General features: G+C 42.6%; 1 protein-coding gene across 2 annotated transcripts in view; it reads right to left on the minus strand.

Annotated features, from left to right (window-relative positions):
* magi3a (membrane associated guanylate kinase, WW and PDZ domain containing 3a) overlaps window positions 1-18,928 on the minus strand; it is a 123,192-nt gene that overhangs the window by 7,625 nt on the left and 96,639 nt on the right. For both annotated transcript variants that reach the window (XM_062427958.1, XM_062427956.1), the window contains 12 exons: window positions 17,619-17,825; window positions 15,202-15,370; window positions 14,252-14,331; window positions 13,499-13,556; window positions 11,467-11,573; window positions 7,772-7,972; window positions 5,558-6,187; window positions 3,686-3,717; window positions 2,809-3,028; window positions 2,137-2,231; window positions 1,600-1,792; window positions 369-584 (listed from right to left, as the gene is read on the minus strand). In XM_062427958.1, coding sequence (XP_062283942.1) covers window positions 369-584; window positions 1,600-1,792; window positions 2,137-2,231; window positions 2,809-3,028; window positions 3,686-3,717; window positions 5,558-6,187; window positions 7,772-7,972; window positions 11,467-11,573; window positions 13,499-13,556; window positions 14,252-14,331; window positions 15,202-15,370; window positions 17,619-17,825 — 2,208 coding nt within the window. The remainder of the gene's footprint in view (window positions 1-368; window positions 585-1,599; window positions 1,793-2,136; window positions 2,232-2,808; window positions 3,029-3,685; window positions 3,718-5,557; window positions 6,188-7,771; window positions 7,973-11,466; window positions 11,574-13,498; window positions 13,557-14,251; window positions 14,332-15,201; window positions 15,371-17,618; window positions 17,826-18,928) is intronic.

Below are 18,928 nucleotides of genomic sequence, written 5' to 3' on the forward strand. Positions count from 1 at the left end.
TGTTTGTGGCTTTGTAAGCAATTCTGTCACTGGGAACCTAATAAATGTATGGCTCCTAATGAAAGAATATAGTTTAATGTGATATATTAGACGTCTATTAAACAAATCTGATTCTATTCTAAAAACCAATAAACAACAAACAATTGTATGAAAAGACATAGAAGACGCATCAGCTGTTTACTTAAATACTACCTAGATCTGATCTTAGGTTAACTTTTCATTTTGGATATATTTACCAATATATGTTCTAATATTCAATATGTTCTTAAAAATGCTGCAGACCCCTAAATGACCTCATGCTCCTTATTAACTGAACTTCAAAAAAAAAAGGAAAAATAATACAAGACGTGTTTTTCTTCATTTCTTACCTCCAGGTGGGGGCTTGTTCTTCGAGGTGAGGATAACAAATCCGAAGCCCTCGTTGTCTTTTCTCTGCAGAGTAACATCAAAGCACTCCGGCCGAGACGGCTGGGAGGGCGAGACAGAGTTCGGCACCTCGATGCGAGGCATCTTGGGAGAGCTGTTGACCAGGGCGGATGCTACCTGCTGCGGCTGCTGCTGGCTGCTCTCCTCCTCACTGTTATCTGACAAACGACAACGCACAGAAACATTAGGGAATGCTTACATTCACACACATTTGGATTAGAGCTTCACAATTGGCTACAAATTGACGTTTATTTCCCCGGAATGTATCGTTCTCGGGATCCTTCCATAAATAATCTGAAACACAACAGCTTTATTGAAGACAGCCATTTTGCTACATGAGATACGGTGATCAAAGACTGTCAATTTAACATGTGAGATGAAAGCCCTTTACAATTTGCTATTCATAAGACAAGCTTATCTACCTATCACTTTTCATTGTGAGCTTGTTTTGCTGAGTCCCAGTTTTGTCAGCAGGCATCAGGGAATCTCTTTCTAAAGCCCTGCTTTGAAAGCACAAACCCTCACATGATTGATGCTTAATTTCAGCAACGTGATCAAAAGCTGTTGTTGCGATACATCAAATCCAAAGTAATTTCCAAAAGGGCTCGTACTATTCATGGAGTTGTTATTTGTGGGGGGTAAACAAGCCTGAAATGGCTCGGGTTTGGGCTTTTGAAAAAGAAAAACTCAGCATATTTTTTTTCCCATCCTTTGAGATGTAAATCAACTCCACCAGCTGATCTAATCTTCACTGCCCTTCACACAACTCCAATCAGTTTCAACAGATAAACACAGAAAACAATCTCAGACTGTTTATTGTAAGCCACCGTGAGACAATTTTATTGTGTCTATGGGGATGAAAATGTTCATTCACTTTCCTTATTATTCAAGTAAACACATTCAAAAATGTATTTTTCTTTTCAGGAAAAATGTGCAAAGACTAACATCCTTAAAGTCAATTTTGGTTGAAGTTCATTTATTCAGATTTATCCGCAAGGAAGTCATCCAGAACAAATTTAAAGGGTTAGTGAAAGAATACCAGATCAAAGCTTTGGCTCAGAGGTTTTCCCTGTAGCACACAGATCCAAACAAAAGGCATAAAAAAAACACTCTTTTTATAGCTTCGAGTGTTCTCAGAGAAATGCAGAGCTGATTATTCAAAAGCAGACTAACCTATGTGAGTGAGTTTCCTGCGGACTGTGAGCATGACTTGGCCATTACGGGCAGCGTTGGTCATCAGCTCCAGCACCTGTTTGTGGGATTTGCCCTTTACTGCCACGCCATCTATACAAAGCAGCTCATCCCCTGCCCGCAAGCGCCCGTCCTTCTCAGCTGCACCGAGTGGCACGATGGCACCAATGTACACCTGTGGAAGCAAGAGAATATAAGAGAGACAACTTGACATACTAATCTGAGCCAGAGAGAGCATAAGGACTGACTGGCTTCATGGTAAATAATCCTCTCAGTTGCTTTGAGCATTTGATGCCTTGTTTCCAAAGTGGAAAATTGAGGTTTGCTGTTTTATTGTCAATTTATTTCCCCATTGTCCTGCTGCGATTGTAGAAATTCTAAGTAACTGCATGCAGCACAAATATTGATTTGCTTGGTGTGTTTGCCTGCTGGTCTGTAGTATCTAAGGATTTGGGATTGTAGCAGTAAGCCAAGCATGGATGTACAGTAAATGGCTGGAGTTGCATCTTTGCTACTTACTGGCTGAGCCGGCCCCTCGCCTCCGAGGACTCTGAAGCCAAAGCCTGACTCCTGGTTTCTTTTGATGAACACGTCCAGGTCCTTGGTGTTAGGAGCTGCACAGGAGAAAGAGCGAAAGAATGAGTGTTTTATTTAAAATAGCCATAAAAGACAAAACACATTTATTATGCTGTTTGTGAGTGAAGACAGTCAGACAACACAGTGTTGTTGGGCATGTAGGCAATGTGTTTAATGTATAATGCAGTTGTTCTGCTGTGCGCAGTCAAGGCTGCGGAGTTCTTAAATCATTTCACCAGTTAAAAATATACAATTCAATTAACTTCAAAGATGATATCATTTTATGTTATCTTACTTATCATTGGTTGTTTAAATCATAATTGAGATCTCTAGATGTCCTACATCAGATACAATCAAATAAAAAACATTAAAAAATCAAATAAAAAAACATTATTTAATTTCACAAGTGGAGCTGAAATGAAAGAATAATTGAAATCATGTGAGCATCATTACATTTGACTATACATGATTTAACTGATGAATTGGAAAAAATAATTGTGAGGTTAACTAATGTGAAAAAATCATTATCAGTAAGTCTCATCATGCTGAAAAGTGGCAGGTAGGTGGTTCCTTTGATTTCAGCAAACCACCCTGCAGTACAACTTGGATACTTACGCTTGCTGTCCAACATGGCCCTGGACTTGAGGTAGAGCTCAGTTGCGTCCGGTTTGGGTGAAGATGAGCGTAGTGTGTTGGTAGAGAAGGGGATCGGATTGGGGGGCATTTCCGAGTGACCTAGGGCCTCTGTGTTGTTGATGATGTCCTGTCGCTGCGGCTGTGTTATGGGCTGGGAAGGAGCAGGCTGGGATAGAGCTTGGGACATAGGAGCCGTGCACTGCAAAAGAGGAATAAGAGCTGTGATGTAATGGTCAAGAGAAAGTTGATCATCCACAAAAACAATTCAATTATTCCTTAAGAACACTAAATGTATTCCTATCCATGAATAATGTATTTTATTTAATAATACATAGTATAATATATTGTCTTATTTATGTCAATGATTTATGTCAAATAGAGGCAGGAACATGTCAGTATTGAAAGCCCAAACAACTGCACTGGTCTTTTTTTAATAGTGCAACCACACAGTCATTCTGTGTTGAACCAATAAAACAGTATGAGTAAGCCTGTTGCTGTCTCAGCTCCTCTCTATTTTAAGAGTGAAGCATGGAGGAGCAATACAGCAACAAGCTGTTGAACATGGCATATCATTTTAAACACCCATACACAGAGGGATGTTAAGTTGCTGTTTGCCAGGAGCCAGCATATTTACCCACATTCAATTCCAGAAATAACAGCCTGGCTAATGTGGACTCCCTGAATAATGTAGCTGCAACAGCTTCCACAGCAGACACACTGAGTGTTGCTTATGGGTAACCAAGACAAAGCTGAAACCTTTTCTGTTTAATAATTCAGCAGCAGTTTTATCATCGGTGTATCTTTTATTCCAACCTACAGGACAGAAGCACAATTACAGATATATTTTTCAGCTTACCGGCTTTAGGGATTTCACAGGAGATGTCTGGCCTGTAAACAGAGAGGCAGAAGAAGAGATTACATTCTAAACTTAATTGTTTACGAAAACACCTATTATCAAATACATGACTTAAAGGCTTAAAGGAGGAGTTGTACAGTTTTCTTCACACTACTGACCTATTGGCCTTCAGCGGTAGAAGCTCCACTTCTTAAGCCTTTTTCTGCACTTGATAACTTAATATTGCCCAGAGGATTTCTAACTATTTGGTATAAACTCCTTCTGCCTTCTTCTCTGTTAGTAAGTCATAATGTAATTCAACCAGTAGGGGGCAGTATACTCCAGTGGCACAAACAGTTTAGGAGTCACTATGCTGGGAAGCACAGAGGTGATGCTAAGCCATGGGAAAACATGCACTTCTCAGGGTTAACCTTGCCAGCTGTTTGCAACTCTACTAGAACACTGTAAATACTCTCATCGTCTACACATATTTAAATCAGAAGATTTAAATAAATGAGATGTTTTAATGAATGTTACCGGTGGAAGCTTAGCAAAGATTAACTTTAAGTTTGATTAATTCCTTTTGAAATATTAATACTGTAAATGTACTGGTGGTATCTCTCTATTGACGGTCCCTGATCATATCTCTTCATGCGCTGAGTGCAGTGCATATCCCATGGGGAAGGGCATTTTGTCTCATTTCCAGATTTAAATCCAGAACAGGGAGCAGGGCCAAATAATTTCCTGTTTCATTTCTCTCTGCTGCTGTCATCGGAAGGCAGTTCTAGCCCGTAGCTGCGACTAAAGCCCAACCTAATGCTGGTCCATGGGTGACCAAAGGGAAGCCCTGCGGCGCTGCTCTTTTTAGTCCTAGAAAGCTGTGATCTACTGCTCCTTTTTAAGCAGTAACACAACCTGCATATGCACATACAGAACCATCAAAAAGATGCATATAAGGCTGCACACATGGGTAAAAAGTTAATAACAGCAGCACTCACACACACACACACACACACACACACACACACACACACACACACACACACACACACACACACACACACACAGGACAAGCCCCTGGAGCTCAGAGCAGAGCCCAGCTGAGTACAACTGATATGTGGGTGCAACACTGATCTCTTGAATCTAGGCTACTGCACTGCAGTAAAGGCAAAAGGGAACAAGCCCTTCAAATCAGTGAACGCCTTAAGTAAGAAGAAGGGTAATAATTTTGCCCCTTTCTCTCTAAGCAGCAAGAGTATAACTGAAACTGCACCTTCTAAGTACAGCTCACCATGTGACTAAGCATGACTTCCTCCCTGTTTTGGAAGGTGCATGTTGGATGATGCAGAGTTGGTGTGGACCAGAGCGTGAAATTGCTTTATTTAACATTGGGAGAGTCTGTGTGTCCAGTTGCAATCTACAGTGTTACCGGTGAACACCATAATCCATCCTGTTATTCGTCCAATTAAAACACTGTGTTACATTAAATTTCCCTTCATCTGGATAGACCTTTGACCATGCTGGTCTACCAATGCTGCTTTCTAATTGTCTCTTTTTTAATTCTGTTGCTTCATTCATTGTTTTTTTGGGGGGAAAAAGAGAAAGTAAGAGAGACATAGACTACTGACGCCACAAAGCTGTGTGGGGATTAAGATGATTTCAGAAGCGTGGGACTAAACCGCTAGACCCTCTCCAGGCACAAACACCTGTTTGTTGTCCTAACAGTAATCTGAGTAGATTAATATAGACAGCAACGACTTAACAGCAGAGATGTCACAGCATCAGCACTGTAAATCCGCCAGCTGTAACATACCTGTACTTCTGAGGATTAGGTCTATGTTGCAGGCAGTACTTGCAGTACCTGCATGTGAACTCTTATTTCTGCCGACTCACCTCCTCTAAGCACCAGCACGTTAACTTCACTGCCTACAGGCAGATCTTTGAGGATGTCCACAACTTGGGAGTGACTCAACGTCTGGACATTTTGTCTGTTGATCTCCTTGATAACGTCACCCTTCAGCAAGCCACGGCACCACTGGGCATCCAGGATCATCTTCACCTTTTGGCCCAGAGGGCAATCCGCAATGGCAAATCCAAAACCTCCGGGACCTTTCACCAAGGGCACACTCACAAGCTCTGGCTGCAACAGAGTGGGGTCAGGGCCCTCTTGGTTGTGGGCGTGAGGAAGGTGGTGATGATGTTGGTGGGAGTGAGGATGGTGGTGGTGGCGCCCTCCGTTGGTCATAGGAGGCACTGCAGCAGTCTGCCTGGAGAGGGTTCCTCCATCTGGGATTGTGTAATGGGGTTCCTGTGGCATGGAGGTGGAGGGCGAAGGGGAACTGTTCTTGGAGGTGCCGACGCCACCTGCCTCCTCACTGCTGCTGGAGTCCTCAGGCAAGGGGTAGCCCCGGCACAGGACCATGTCCACATATTGGTTGATCGGGATAGACTGAAACATCTGCACCACATCAGCATGAGTCTTCCCCAGCACACATGCCCCATTGATGTCTACAATCACGTCACCTAAAAGACAAACAAAACACTTTTAGATGATTGTAAAATGGCCAATTTAATAAGAGTGGGGACTGTGATCACTGGGTTGAATGCAAACGGTACAACATTTTTTTGCACACAAAGGCAGATAAAAGATGACACTAATGTCACTGCCAGATTTATCACAATAAGGGAAATTATAATTATCCTGCTGGACTATAAAATAATCTGTACCCGTTTTTTCTCCTGCTCTTCTAACACTTCAGAAAATCCAAGGATGTTAATTGAATGGAGAGAGAGTGCATAAAATATAACAAGATCACTGACATGGTGTTTTCTTTTTCCTCCCTGTCATCTCCCTGTAAGAGAAGGTGGGGGGGCAGACTCACATCATCCTTGGCCATGCTGATATGGGGCTGGATGGCCAACTGAATTGCTGACTGGCTAGCTGGCTAAAAGCCCAGTGGAGGATTCAACCCACCTACACAATCAATACAATTTCCGAGCAAACACAGCTAAGGTTTCACTCCTGAAATGAGTTCATATCCCAATGCAGTGCCTGTTCAGATCTTGTGACTTACAAACATCCACAAAAGAATCGCAATAAGTGAGTCTTAGACAGTTAGGCTTCTACTTTTGGCATAAATAATGCTGCAGGCCTGTAGTCAGAAAGTCTTAAATCAAAAAGAAAACTATGAGAAGTTGTTACAGTCCACTGCTCACCATTATAACCCAATGAAATTAATTACATTCAGTTTTTGGTTTAATCAATTATCCTCATTCTCAAGAGAAATCAAACATTGAAAATAATTATTCTCTCTGCTCCATTTTCTTGTTGGTTCTCAGTAGTAACACTGGAATGGCTGTAAAGGCGTTAAATGCATCAATATGACTGTAATGTGAATCCTGAGACACTTCTATAACTGTAATTCAAATTACGACTGTACAATCACCATGCATGCGATCACAATATTCAATAAAAGGGAATGTAATGAACCAGTAATATGCAGGTGCTACTACAGTTGACCTAGTGAGTTTATAGAAAGCAGACTGGCAGAGCTATATTTAGCCTTCTTGTCTTGTATGCTCCAGACTACACGCACATTCTTTAGATAAGCAGCCTTGTCACCCTCCACCCATTAAAAGACGACCAGACTACAGGTCAATTAAATCTCTGATATATGGCTGCATATAAAAACTGGGTGTCAACCATAAACTGAACATGTGCTTCATTGACAGAAGTTTTCTATTTTTAGAGCATCTCCTCTGAACAATGCCAATAAACATTTGTCTTTGCTTGATCACGCAATGTGACATTCACAGTCAAGTGCCTGTTTTGTGTTTTTTGTCTAAATGTGTTTGTTAGTGTGTACTCAGGGTACATAAAACTGCATTATGTACAGTAAGCATGCTGATGCCAAACCTGACTGTGTACATAGGCATGCATGCCATGCAAACAGTGTATATGTCAATGTGACACTGGATTATGTTTTGTTTAGACAAGTAATAAAAGCCCATTTGTCTCCTGTTAACCTTTCTTTCTAGCAGTTCCTCCTTGTATGACTTCTACTGGAATGCACATTTATAAGCAGTAGGTCCGTGGGTGAAGTTTACCTGAGGCAATCTTGTTGTCATGCGCAGCGGGCCCATCCGGAAGGACGTTTTTGACCTGAAGAAACTCATCGGGTCGGTCTCCTCCGATGATGGTGAACCCAAATCCCTGTGGGCTTTTTCTAAGTGCTGTCTGCAGGATGGAGCCCTGCAGTTGAGATGGATCTCGCGTGAAGCCCCGCAGCCCCCTGCCAACCTCCTCTGCTGTAGGGGTGAAGATGGAAAGAGTAAAGAGATTGACAAGAAGTAATAGATGTAACAGACACATACTATGTTTCTGTTTACCCTTGTCAACAGATAACACAGTTGTAGTCTAAAAATAAATATATAAAATTCAGTCATAAGTCACATTTCCATTAATTCTACAGATATGAGCAGCACATCTAGTCATCAGCTTCACAGACTGTCTGTGGTATGTAGGCATACCCATGTATGTGAAAATGTAAACTGGGACATTAAGAGAAACTGAAAAGCTTGCTTGTAAATTTCCATCTGCTTTCATCTACGTATCTATAACAACATTCGCATAGTGGCAACATCTCTGGCAGCACGTCATTCACCGCGAGTGATTACACAAACGCTCTAAGGACTTGCAATTTTAAATATGAAACTCAAAGAAAGCACACGTGCACACACTCAACACATACAAGTCTACTACTGCAAACCTAATCAACACCCAATTAGTGCAAAATGTCTATACTCTGACCCAGTCTCCACCCAAACAACCAAGTCCTTTCACTGCAGTGATAAATACGTCCTGAAAGGTAAACTTTTCATTGCAAATTTCCTTTGTGCTGCCTGCAGGATGTGTAAATGGGGCAACTTTATACAACACAGGAAAATAATTATATGAGTGTGTGTGTGTGTGTGTGTGTGTGTATGTGCCTCTGTGTGTGTGCATCCAATGTGCAAGAAAGAGTGAGATAAGAGCGATGAGACAGGGAGAGACAGGGAAAAATAGAGTTAGCCTTGACAGAAAAAGGGACATTCTAACTAAATCCTAGCTTGCTCTTCCCCATGGTGTGAGCCTATGAGATTGTGAGTTATGTGCTGTGTCCCTTGCATTCTGGGCTTCTTCCCTGGCAGTTCCCACACTGATAGATGGGGGGACATCAATCTCATTAGGGAAGATAGAGATAGAGGCCCCCCATTCCCCCTGCCTCCTACACCAATCTCAATGTGTCATGGGATTGTGATTTGCATAATTGCATTGCAATTGGTAGATGAACGTGACCGCCCTGAAGAAAAAAAAAAAAGATTATGCCAAGTATGATTAACATGACATTCCCACTATCGGAGCTGTACAAGTGTCAGAGAGATGTTTTCAAGATATGTAAATGTGTATACGCGTGCAGGTGCAAAAATATGAAATTCCTTGAGGTGTGAGCATGTATTTATATTCTCTGACAGGCTTAAGCCCTGTCAGACTGACCAGGCATTCCATGTTCACACACTATGTCAAGAGACTGTCAACATCTCTTACATGATCACCATGCAACACTGACAGAGGAACAGAGAGAGAAGGGGGAGTGGGATGGGGAGGGGGCTACACACCAAAACCATGTTTACATGGTCTTGATTAAGCTGTGGGCCACAAAGGGACAGTCTGTATTCTCGGGGGTGAAGTGATTATATGAAATGTCAGACAGGATTGTCAGCTGTGTAATTATGGTTGAGTATAGAACTGTGCTTTGCTCCTGTGCTCTGCGGCGTTGTCTGGGAGGTCAGACTAGCCAGCCTGTCAAAACAGTATTTAGAAGCCACCTCACGCACGTCCGCACACTTGCACAAGACCACTAACCATTAATTCTCATTAACAAGGGTGGGAAGGTGCAGAGTGGGCACAGGAGAGGCAGTTGAAGCTGGGGGTGGTAATACACAAAGGCAATATCATCCACAGACTGCAGAGAAGCTCAGCTGTGGGAGGTTGGGTCTACGTGCAACAGAGTGAGGCAGACAGTTCTGTCCAAAGGGTGTCTGATTTACAGAGGTTAGTTTGAATACTAATGTGACGATGCTTTGTGTGTGCATGTACAGAAGAGCATAATAATTCTTACTCATGTTACAACAGCACTGGGCTTCCAGCTCTCGGACTTTTACATTGACTGAGAAGGGGGATATTTGACCACTGAAGCGGCTGCATTCACCACAGGTGGTAAATGACGAACAGATGACCCAGTAGAAATGCAATTTATGATCATAAGTCACTTTCAACACCAGTCACCTTTCTCCTTCTCTCACTCTCAGCGCTTTTTCCCTTCCTCTGTTCTAAAGAGATCTTTGAACTGCAATGAATGACTGGGGCAGAAGCATTTTCAAAGAGACCTCAGAGCCCTCCCTATTTCATATCTACTTGTCAAAATGAATTCTGTCGCCCAGTGAGGCGCTGCTCCATTATTCAAATTGAATATCATTGCTTCAGAGGCTATGGGCTGTTTATCAGCAGCCTGTCAACTGTTAGAACATCTTCCACACAGACTCAGCATGAAGGAGATGATAAAAGTGCTCCTGTATTTGGATAACACATCTAACACCTTGTTATATAGGTATTTTCCTCACTGAACTAAAAGCTAGAACTTGTGTCTTAATAATCACCTGCTCTGCATGTTAAGGTGTGACAGGAGGAGAAGCAAAAACACAGCCATGTATAAAAGTTACTGACTTAACGCACAATGGGCCAAGCTGTTGACACTGGTAACTATACAACCACTGCTCCCATTTGTATGTATATGTAAAATAACATTGTGTAGTGATATCTGACATCTGTCTGTGTGACACTAGCAATGCTAAGAGTCAGCAGCCATGTTAGCAGCTCTGTATTTAGACACAGCAGAACTAAATGCTAATGTCAGCATGCTCACACATTCACAATGTGAACATGCTGACATTTAGCTTTAGATCTTGCTAAGATCTGATATAGAGCACTAAACATACAGTGTAGCTGAGGCTAATGGGAATGGTCAATACTTTTGCAGAATTTAAAATGTATTATTTTACTTATTAGTCAGAGGTTCACCAAAGCTATTACAATTAATCTTGAGTAGGATATGAATGTATGGCTGAATAAATCTATCCAATAGCTGCAAAGACATTCAAAAAAGTCAGTAGGATATATCCTGTCATGACCATAAATGTCATTTGTTTAGTCTGGAACCAAAGTGAGAGATTGACCGACCAACATTGCTATTACTAGAGCCATTACTAAAAAAAAACCACATTTCTGAGAATAACATACAAATGTGATTTTGATTTCTCTTCAAGGATTATCTAAATCGAGAGCCACATGCTGAAATGATGAATTCATCAAGAGTTAAGCAAGTTGCTCCATCTCTCTCCATTAAATTCCAGGATGCAATTTAGTGCAAATGATCTCACTTCCTGTGTTTTTCCCTGATGACCAGCGAAAGAAAAACTTCCTGGCCCTCAATCTAAACCATGACACTGTACAGTGTCTATAATGGTGTGATTTTCCTAACCTTTACAGCCATCATGCCAGTGTTAAAGTCTTCCTCCTTTTTAGAATTACATGATCTTTCATCAGTGTAATAATTTTCAAAAAAACTTTCTCCTTATTGCCACTTGTTTACATTCTACTCAGAAACATTCCATTTAAAATGACAGGAATGACTTGTATATTGTATGCTGTAAATAGCTTGTGTACAGTTTGCTCCAGAGGGCGTGGCTGTGGGTTTATTTACCTGAGGGTGTGGCTGCCGGTGGCGATACTGCGGTGGGCAAGTCCACACTCAACTTTCTCTTTGCTTCCAGTACTGGATTCTCAAACTGTGTCTTCTGGTTGATGTGGCTGCACGACAGGAAACAACAGAATTAGGTGAACAAGAATTCAAAATAGTAGAACAAGTAGTTACATAAAGCTTGACTCTGCATAGCTAATGTGTTTTCATCCTGCTTTATCTGGCATACTGTTCATCACACATCCTTCTATTTTTATTCATTCAGTTACCTACAACAGCTGAGCACACACAGTCTGAGCTACCAGCAAATGCTTCTGCCTTTGTATTTATCTGTAGTCTTAACTTCTGACCTCACAGAACACAGCTTGCCTACATTGCTGATATTAATCTTTGCCTGTCATGCAAACCTGTGATTTGACTTGGGCTACGGATGACATAACCAAGGATGGGTAGGAGGCATGTCGTATACAGTAGCATGCAGGCTGCTCTAATACAGCCTGTAAAACCACAAAGCCAAACCTGTCTGTGCCAGAAGTGTAACACGTATAGATGGATTGAGAGCATGTCTAAACCCTAAGATATAAAAAATAGAACTGACGTGCCCAGTGAATTCAAAGAGAATTGGATATAGAGGATCAGTAGCAATCTTTGCTTTGATAGTCCACATTGTCATGATGGGATCAACATCTGCCCGATGCATTGTAATCCCAACATCAAAAGATCCACTAACACTGTCAATAGGTGTACAGAACAATGAGCCATTTTTTCATGTTACAAGCCCGACGATGGCTTTCTATCTTAACATTTCTAAAAATAACCAGCCTTGCTATCCCAGGAGCAGCAGCTACACTACGGGGAGTTTACACCAAACTCTATGAAAACAATTAATGATTTGTAGGTCACACCTGTGTGCTGAATCATTTCCTTCTACCCTGAGAAATGTCCCTCCATGGTTATATGGTAACAGAGAGAGGTAGCTTATCTGTGTAATGAGCTTTAACAGTTGTAAATCCTGGTCATGACAGCACCTTGGGAAGACAAAATGCATTGATGCCGCACACTGAATCAGCCCCACGCTGAGACACTGATGGCATGTGTGTGCGCGTGCGTGTGAATGCTCATTTAAGAAAAAGTACTCTCTTCTCTTGCTGTGTATGACTCATGCACAGAGATACCCTCCCCATTATGTCTGAAGAGATAAACATTCCCCTCTCTGCCATTTGTGCCTCTCATTTCCTCCGCTGCTCTCTGTTTTCACTTTCCTCACTCCTTCATTGCCACGCCTCATGTTTTGTGTGCTAGTTGAGGAAATAATGAGACTTTCTGTCAATTTGTTGCATTCGGATGTTCATTCACAAGAAAATTTGCTTGACAGAAAAGAGACGGAGACAGAGACAGAAGAGGGAGCCTCTCAGTGACCCTCTTGCATAAACAGGCACACTGATTCCCCCCCCCCCCTGCCTGCAGGTCTCTTCCTCTTTGTCCACAGTAATGGGACTAAAATGAAACATTGTGCTCTTGTTTACACTCTTGATCAGAATGGAATCTCGCTCTTGTTTCCCTCTTAGGGACCCGAACCCTTCATTGTTTGTAGTCTCCACTATCTATTCTCTCTCACATACACATACTCAAAGCTGTTACTCACCAAAATTTTCTGTTCTGACATAATTGCTTTTTTTGCACGAGTGTGGGAAACTAGTGTAAAGACAATGGCATATCACATGGTTCACAAGTCCCCTAAGATTCAACAGTACCACTTTTAATACATCTTAACCTTTCAAATTCAGCAATTTGGCTTTAAGGTGCACAGGAAGTGAATATCATAACACAGAGCTCATTCAAAAAGTGCATCTTTGCAAAATCAAACACGCAGATCTAAAGGACCCACACAGGTGCTGATTGAAGCCCTGGTTTTCGGTTTTTGCCTGACACTAAGGATCTGAATATAAGCAAGCGAGTCATTCTCTCTACATCCACCATAGTTCACAACTGTAGCCCTCTGGGTCCCTCTAGGCACAGAGAGAAGTTTACTTACTCCACGTAGTAGGTTCCAAACTGGGGGTCCTCAATCTTCTCCCACCCGTAGGGCAGCTCTGGGGGGAGGACAGCAAGAAAAAGAAACGCAAATCACTTCAAATACTGCTGAAGCACCGTAGGACAATTGGACACACACAGTGCGGCGAGGTGCTTGGAATGGTAACTTCACAGTATGCTTACCTACACCTACAAAATCAGAGGCCTGCCTTTATTTGTCACTATGTGTTTAGGGCTTAATACACACTGTGGATGAGTCAGGGAGAGGAGGAGGAAGGAAATGCTGAGTTGTTACACAGCCTCCCTAGAAAATAATAGCCTTTCTCTCCAGCAGTGTGTATGTGTGCAACATCTTGAGTTTCTGCTGCTGTGTGACAAACACACGCAGCGCAGAGGAGATCTTTACGCAAGAGGGGCCATAGAAAATTGCCTTTTGAGAGATGCTGCACTGATGAGCTCTCTGCATGTGTCCCAGAAGCCATTAGGAGGAGAGGGGCAGGCTGGAGACTGGAGGTTTGTGCTGTGTCACCGGCACGACTGTGACCAGGCCCGCTCAGCTGTTCAGTCTCCGTCTGTTAGCCAGTGCCCCCTTCAGAGAAGCAAGCATGTGGCTCATGCACACACTGCTCTATGCAGCAGGGAGTTGAGATGAAGTGTATGTGGGCAGGGAGGAGAATACACGAGTGGGACAAGAAGGTGTAGGTGTCCATGCAAATGTTACAACCGCATCAACTGTCTGCAGATATTGTCTCACCTCCTTCGTCACATTTCTCAGGAGGCTTGGCCTTCTTGGCAAGGCGGGGGTCCAGCCAGGTAGTGGTCTTGCTGTTGTGACTGAAGTACAAAGAAGGGACAGGGTTTTAGGCACGGTAAAATCATTAAAAAAAACATTAAAGATACTGTGACAATTAAGCAGTAAGCGGTGGGAAATCTCAGGAGCCACTTTACCCAGGAGATTTTCCACCAGCTCTGAGAAACAAACAGAACTAAAAGTTCTCTGAAAACACAAAGTGTGGCAAACTTCTAATCTTTTGGGATCAAACGGCTTATTAAAAAAAGCACTTTTAAAATAAAAAATCTTAAACTAATGGGGCCCTTTGAGGAACAAGGAGAGATAGAAAGAGAGAGAGAGAGTGAAGGAGGGGGTGACGGAGGAATACATCGACCACAGAGGGAAAGAATGAGCAGTTGCAGAGATCATAAACAGCAGAACTGAGTGAGCAGGTCAGGGGTGGCGAGCTCCATTTAGCCTGTTGTTTCTCTCGCTGGCAGAATGAGGTATTGATTTAGCAGCGAGCAGCAGCACCTGGCTCTGTCAGCGGCTGAGCATTGACTGCTTGCCACACTAACAGGCCAGGTAAACAATGCGGGCCCACTGCTTTTAGCACCAGCCAACAAACCTGACATCAAACACAGGGGAAATGAAAGAAAAACTTAATTGGGAACAACACAACTGCCATTGGTGAGCCCACAGATCCACAGCTTCCATGTCCAACACCTGTCGTGATACAGCACAGATGAATGCGTTACATGGAGAGTAGAAAGGACTTGCTGCCAGACCTCTCAACACATTTGGCTCACTTTGGCAGAAAAAGAGATTGGGAGAGTACTGGGAGTAGGAGTAGGAGTAGCACAATGCTGATGTAATGGGAGAGTAATAGGACCAAAACAAGGCAACCAAGTAGCAGTAGAAAGGCTACTTACTCTATGAAATAGACCATGCCAGTCTCTGTATAGGCCATCTCCCAGTTTTTAGGCAAGGGGTCCTGACTTTCATCCTGAGTCAACGCGTTCCACGTACGCAGGTCCATGGCCCCGGCTGACTGGTTGTAGCTGGGCACCGTCTTCCTCCAGTCTGCCTTGTCCTTGTGCTCTGTGGCCCGACATGGAGATATAGACACGGGCATGGAGACAGAAAAAGGGATGGGTTGGGAGTAGGGGTGCGGGACATGGTAGAAAGAGAAGGAGACACGAGGTGAGAGTGTGGCGCCATTGGAGCTCCTCTGGGCTCCTTGCATCTCTCGCTGCTGTTGCTGCCACTCGAGCTGCTCTTTCTCTGTACACTGGGTGGACAGTTACATCCACGGGAGAGGAAGGGGGTTGAGAGAGAGCGAGATAGACAGAGAGAGTACACAGAGAGAGGACGGAAGCACAGCTATTGCCATAGGATTTGCATGTCAGCAGCGATGTACTGGGAACTGCCTCCCAGGCAAGGGCAGAGCTGACCAATGCTCGAGCCCAGCCGCGAGCAACACATCACAACTCTATTAGTATCACACAGGCTGCTACGTGTGTGTGTGTGTGTGTGTGTGTGTGTGTGTGTGTGTGTGTGTATATGTGTGTATATGTGTGGGTGTGTACTTGCCAAATCTTGATATGTGTGTTTGCGCCTGTCTGTGTGTGGCTCTTATCTGCAGGTTTTCATCTGGCTGTGTATGACCTAGCTTCATCATGGCATTGAAAGCTCAGTTTGTTTGGCTGGGGTAATTGAATGGCAGAAATGAAAAGTGACAGCCATTGACTGGAAGAAGTCAGGAGCTTTTTGTCCTGAAATTGGGGCCTCTTCTTCACCGTGGAGCTATGGATGGGTTTCTGTGCTCATAAAGTCACAACAAATGACTACATACAAAAACTTGCTCTAAACTATAGCAGCTCTCAGCCCTTGCGGGGAAATATAAACTGGGATGTTGCAAATGTGGCCATGTAGGCTCCATAAACTGAAGGGGACATAAAGGAATCTGTCTGTTCAAGGTAATGCATGACCATTATTAAACTCCCTTTGAGGCATGGTACTATGTCTTCTGCTACCCTTTTTGTTGAACATCTTCACTACTTAAACAATCCATTCCATCCACATGTTGACAAAGGTATAATAAACTGCATTTTGTGATCAGGCAACTCATGAGCTAAAGAATTAAGAGTGACATCCTTGTGCGATGAGTGGTTTTTCTTGGCTGGGCGCCATATTGCCATCGTTACTGCCTAAGGCCATCGAGATGCTGTGTCTCTGACAACGTTTCCCCCTCTTGGATGTGAGCGATGCAGCTCATTCTACATGCACATTTATCTTTTTTACACATTTGTTCTGTCCCCTTGCTTTCCCCTTTCTCCTCTGGATACTAGATCTGGATAAAATACTACTTATAAATGTTTTAAATTATTTGAATTAGCCTATTGACATTTCTGTGATAACATATCTGAACTTGGAGTGTGCAGTGTGTACGCTGTATATGATAGTATTAATCACATGATAATGGAAATAACCGTCTTATTTTATTCATATAAAAAAACAATCCCTGCAATCTAAAACAGAGGAAACAAAGTCAAAATTCTGAATGTCTTGTGGCTGCATTACATCATCTTTTTATGCAGAGCGTCTCATTTGGCGAACATGGTAGATTGGCAGTGCCATGCAGCATTAAACCCGGGTGTGATAGGGCTGGTCAGGGGCCTGTGGGTGAAGCCATAACAGAGGATAGGACAACTGAAAGAGCATGTTCCAGCTGGAGCGGCAAACAGCCAGAAGCTGCTACTTTGTTCAGTTGACTGGTTAAAGATGGTTAAATGGTAGTGAAAGTGATTTCATATGGACAGTTATTATGTAATTGGAACATGATACTGACTCACCATTACTGTTTTATAATGATACAGCAGTTAGAGGTTTTCTAACTTCTTTCCATCCACCATTAGCTGAAACACGGTCTAATTTTGTTTGTGCCATGTGAGGACATCCTTGTAAGGGAATCAAACAAGGACAAAGTCTATCCTTCTAACCGAGGGATTGCTTCTATTGATCTCAGACATTACTTTGGCTACCTCTTGACTTTGCAGGGCTGTGAGTTAGTGCTGACCTTGCATGCAGAACAGCTAATCCTGAGAATGTTTGTTTGGAGAAAAAGAATGATAAGGAGGAACTAAAGCAAGGTCCTGCTGTTTTGCATTCAGAGAATAATATATAATGAACTGCTGGACAACATAAATAAATAAATAAATCGAAAAAAAACAAAAAAAACTGCTGGGGTTTAAATTTGAAGAAAAGCAGTATGGGGGCACAGCTGTGTTACAACTTGAAGGAAGAATTGGAGATGCAGTGGAATATAAAAGTCAGTGGTATGTCTCACCAGCTAGGCCATTGACCATAGGAGGCCTCTCCTCTTCCTCTTCTTCTTCTGGGGCCGCACTGTCCTTTCTGTCCATCTTACTGACCGAGGTTGTGCGTTTTCGTTGGACTTCGCTGTCAAATTCCTCATCGAAAAGAACCTGGTCCACCAAATCAGGCTGCACAGGGCTGGGCTCTGCAGGGGGCTTAGGAGTGCCATAATAATTGCCTGGTAAGAAGAGAAAAAGACAGAATGAGTGAGAACAAGAGAGAAAGAGAGACTTAACATTAGCTAACCCAAATCCACTTCTAAACTTAATCCCTTATCCAAAGTTCAAACCCCACATCTACCCCCAAGACTGGAAAACTCTTGGACAACCCTGCTTTTAGATTTTTCTCTCCCCTTGTATATGCGGTTCACATGAGTATAAGCAGACCAGAAAGAACACACACAAAGTCACAAGTGTTCAATAAGAAGGAAAGAATTAAACGTCTCTTTTTGGCATTGTAGTTCGACACAGAAGGGAAAGAGACAACTACTCAACCATGCAACAGCAAAAACACTTTATTGATACAGAATCAAGAAAAAAAAACATATCACCTCGATTGTAGTGCTGTGGCAGTTTAAATGTATTTAAACGCACAGGGGAGTCTGGTTGTTAGCTACAAATCATATCTGGCAGAGCTGTGCTGGTTGGAACAAAATGAGGCCAAGCTATTGCTATCATAACTCTCAGGTTTTGGAACAGCCTCCTGGAGAAGAGGAAATGTTTTTCCTTCCTCAGTTCTTCAGGCAAATTAGTCTTTTGCAAATTCCCGCACACACTGTCGGAAAAGTTTACCCAAATAACCATATGCATACTCAAATACACAAAGAGCCACTGGAGAACAACACATGAGGAAGGTCATGTTGTCTCTCACACATCCCAAACCTGCTGATCCGGTCTAGTGACCATCCAGCCGGAGCCTGTAATGTTACAGTAGGGATATGCCTTTCCTGGGAAACAAATCTATGTTGTTAATCTAAGTTTTTCAATTTGAATGTTATCTTATTGCACTTTTAGCCAGGATGGGGACATCAGTCTGGGAATGGCAACGCTTGTCCAACACTTTGGTCCAGACTAAATGACCTCAAATTTTGTACATTCATAGCCTCCAGAGGCTGAAGTGTGTATTTTTCCTCAAACTAGTTTCAACATTTTTTATTTTTAATGAAATGTCTCAACAACTACTGGGTCGATTGCCATGAAACCCCTCTGTATATAATACTATCCCTTGAAAATGGTAATTGGTCAATATCCCATTGTCTAGTAAGGTTTTGTTAATATTATC

Source organism: Scomber scombrus, chromosome 10 (assembly GCF_963691925.1).
Source record: "Scomber scombrus chromosome 10, fScoSco1.1, whole genome shotgun sequence".
NCBI lineage: Eukaryota > Metazoa > Chordata > Actinopteri > Scombriformes > Scombridae > Scomber > Scomber scombrus.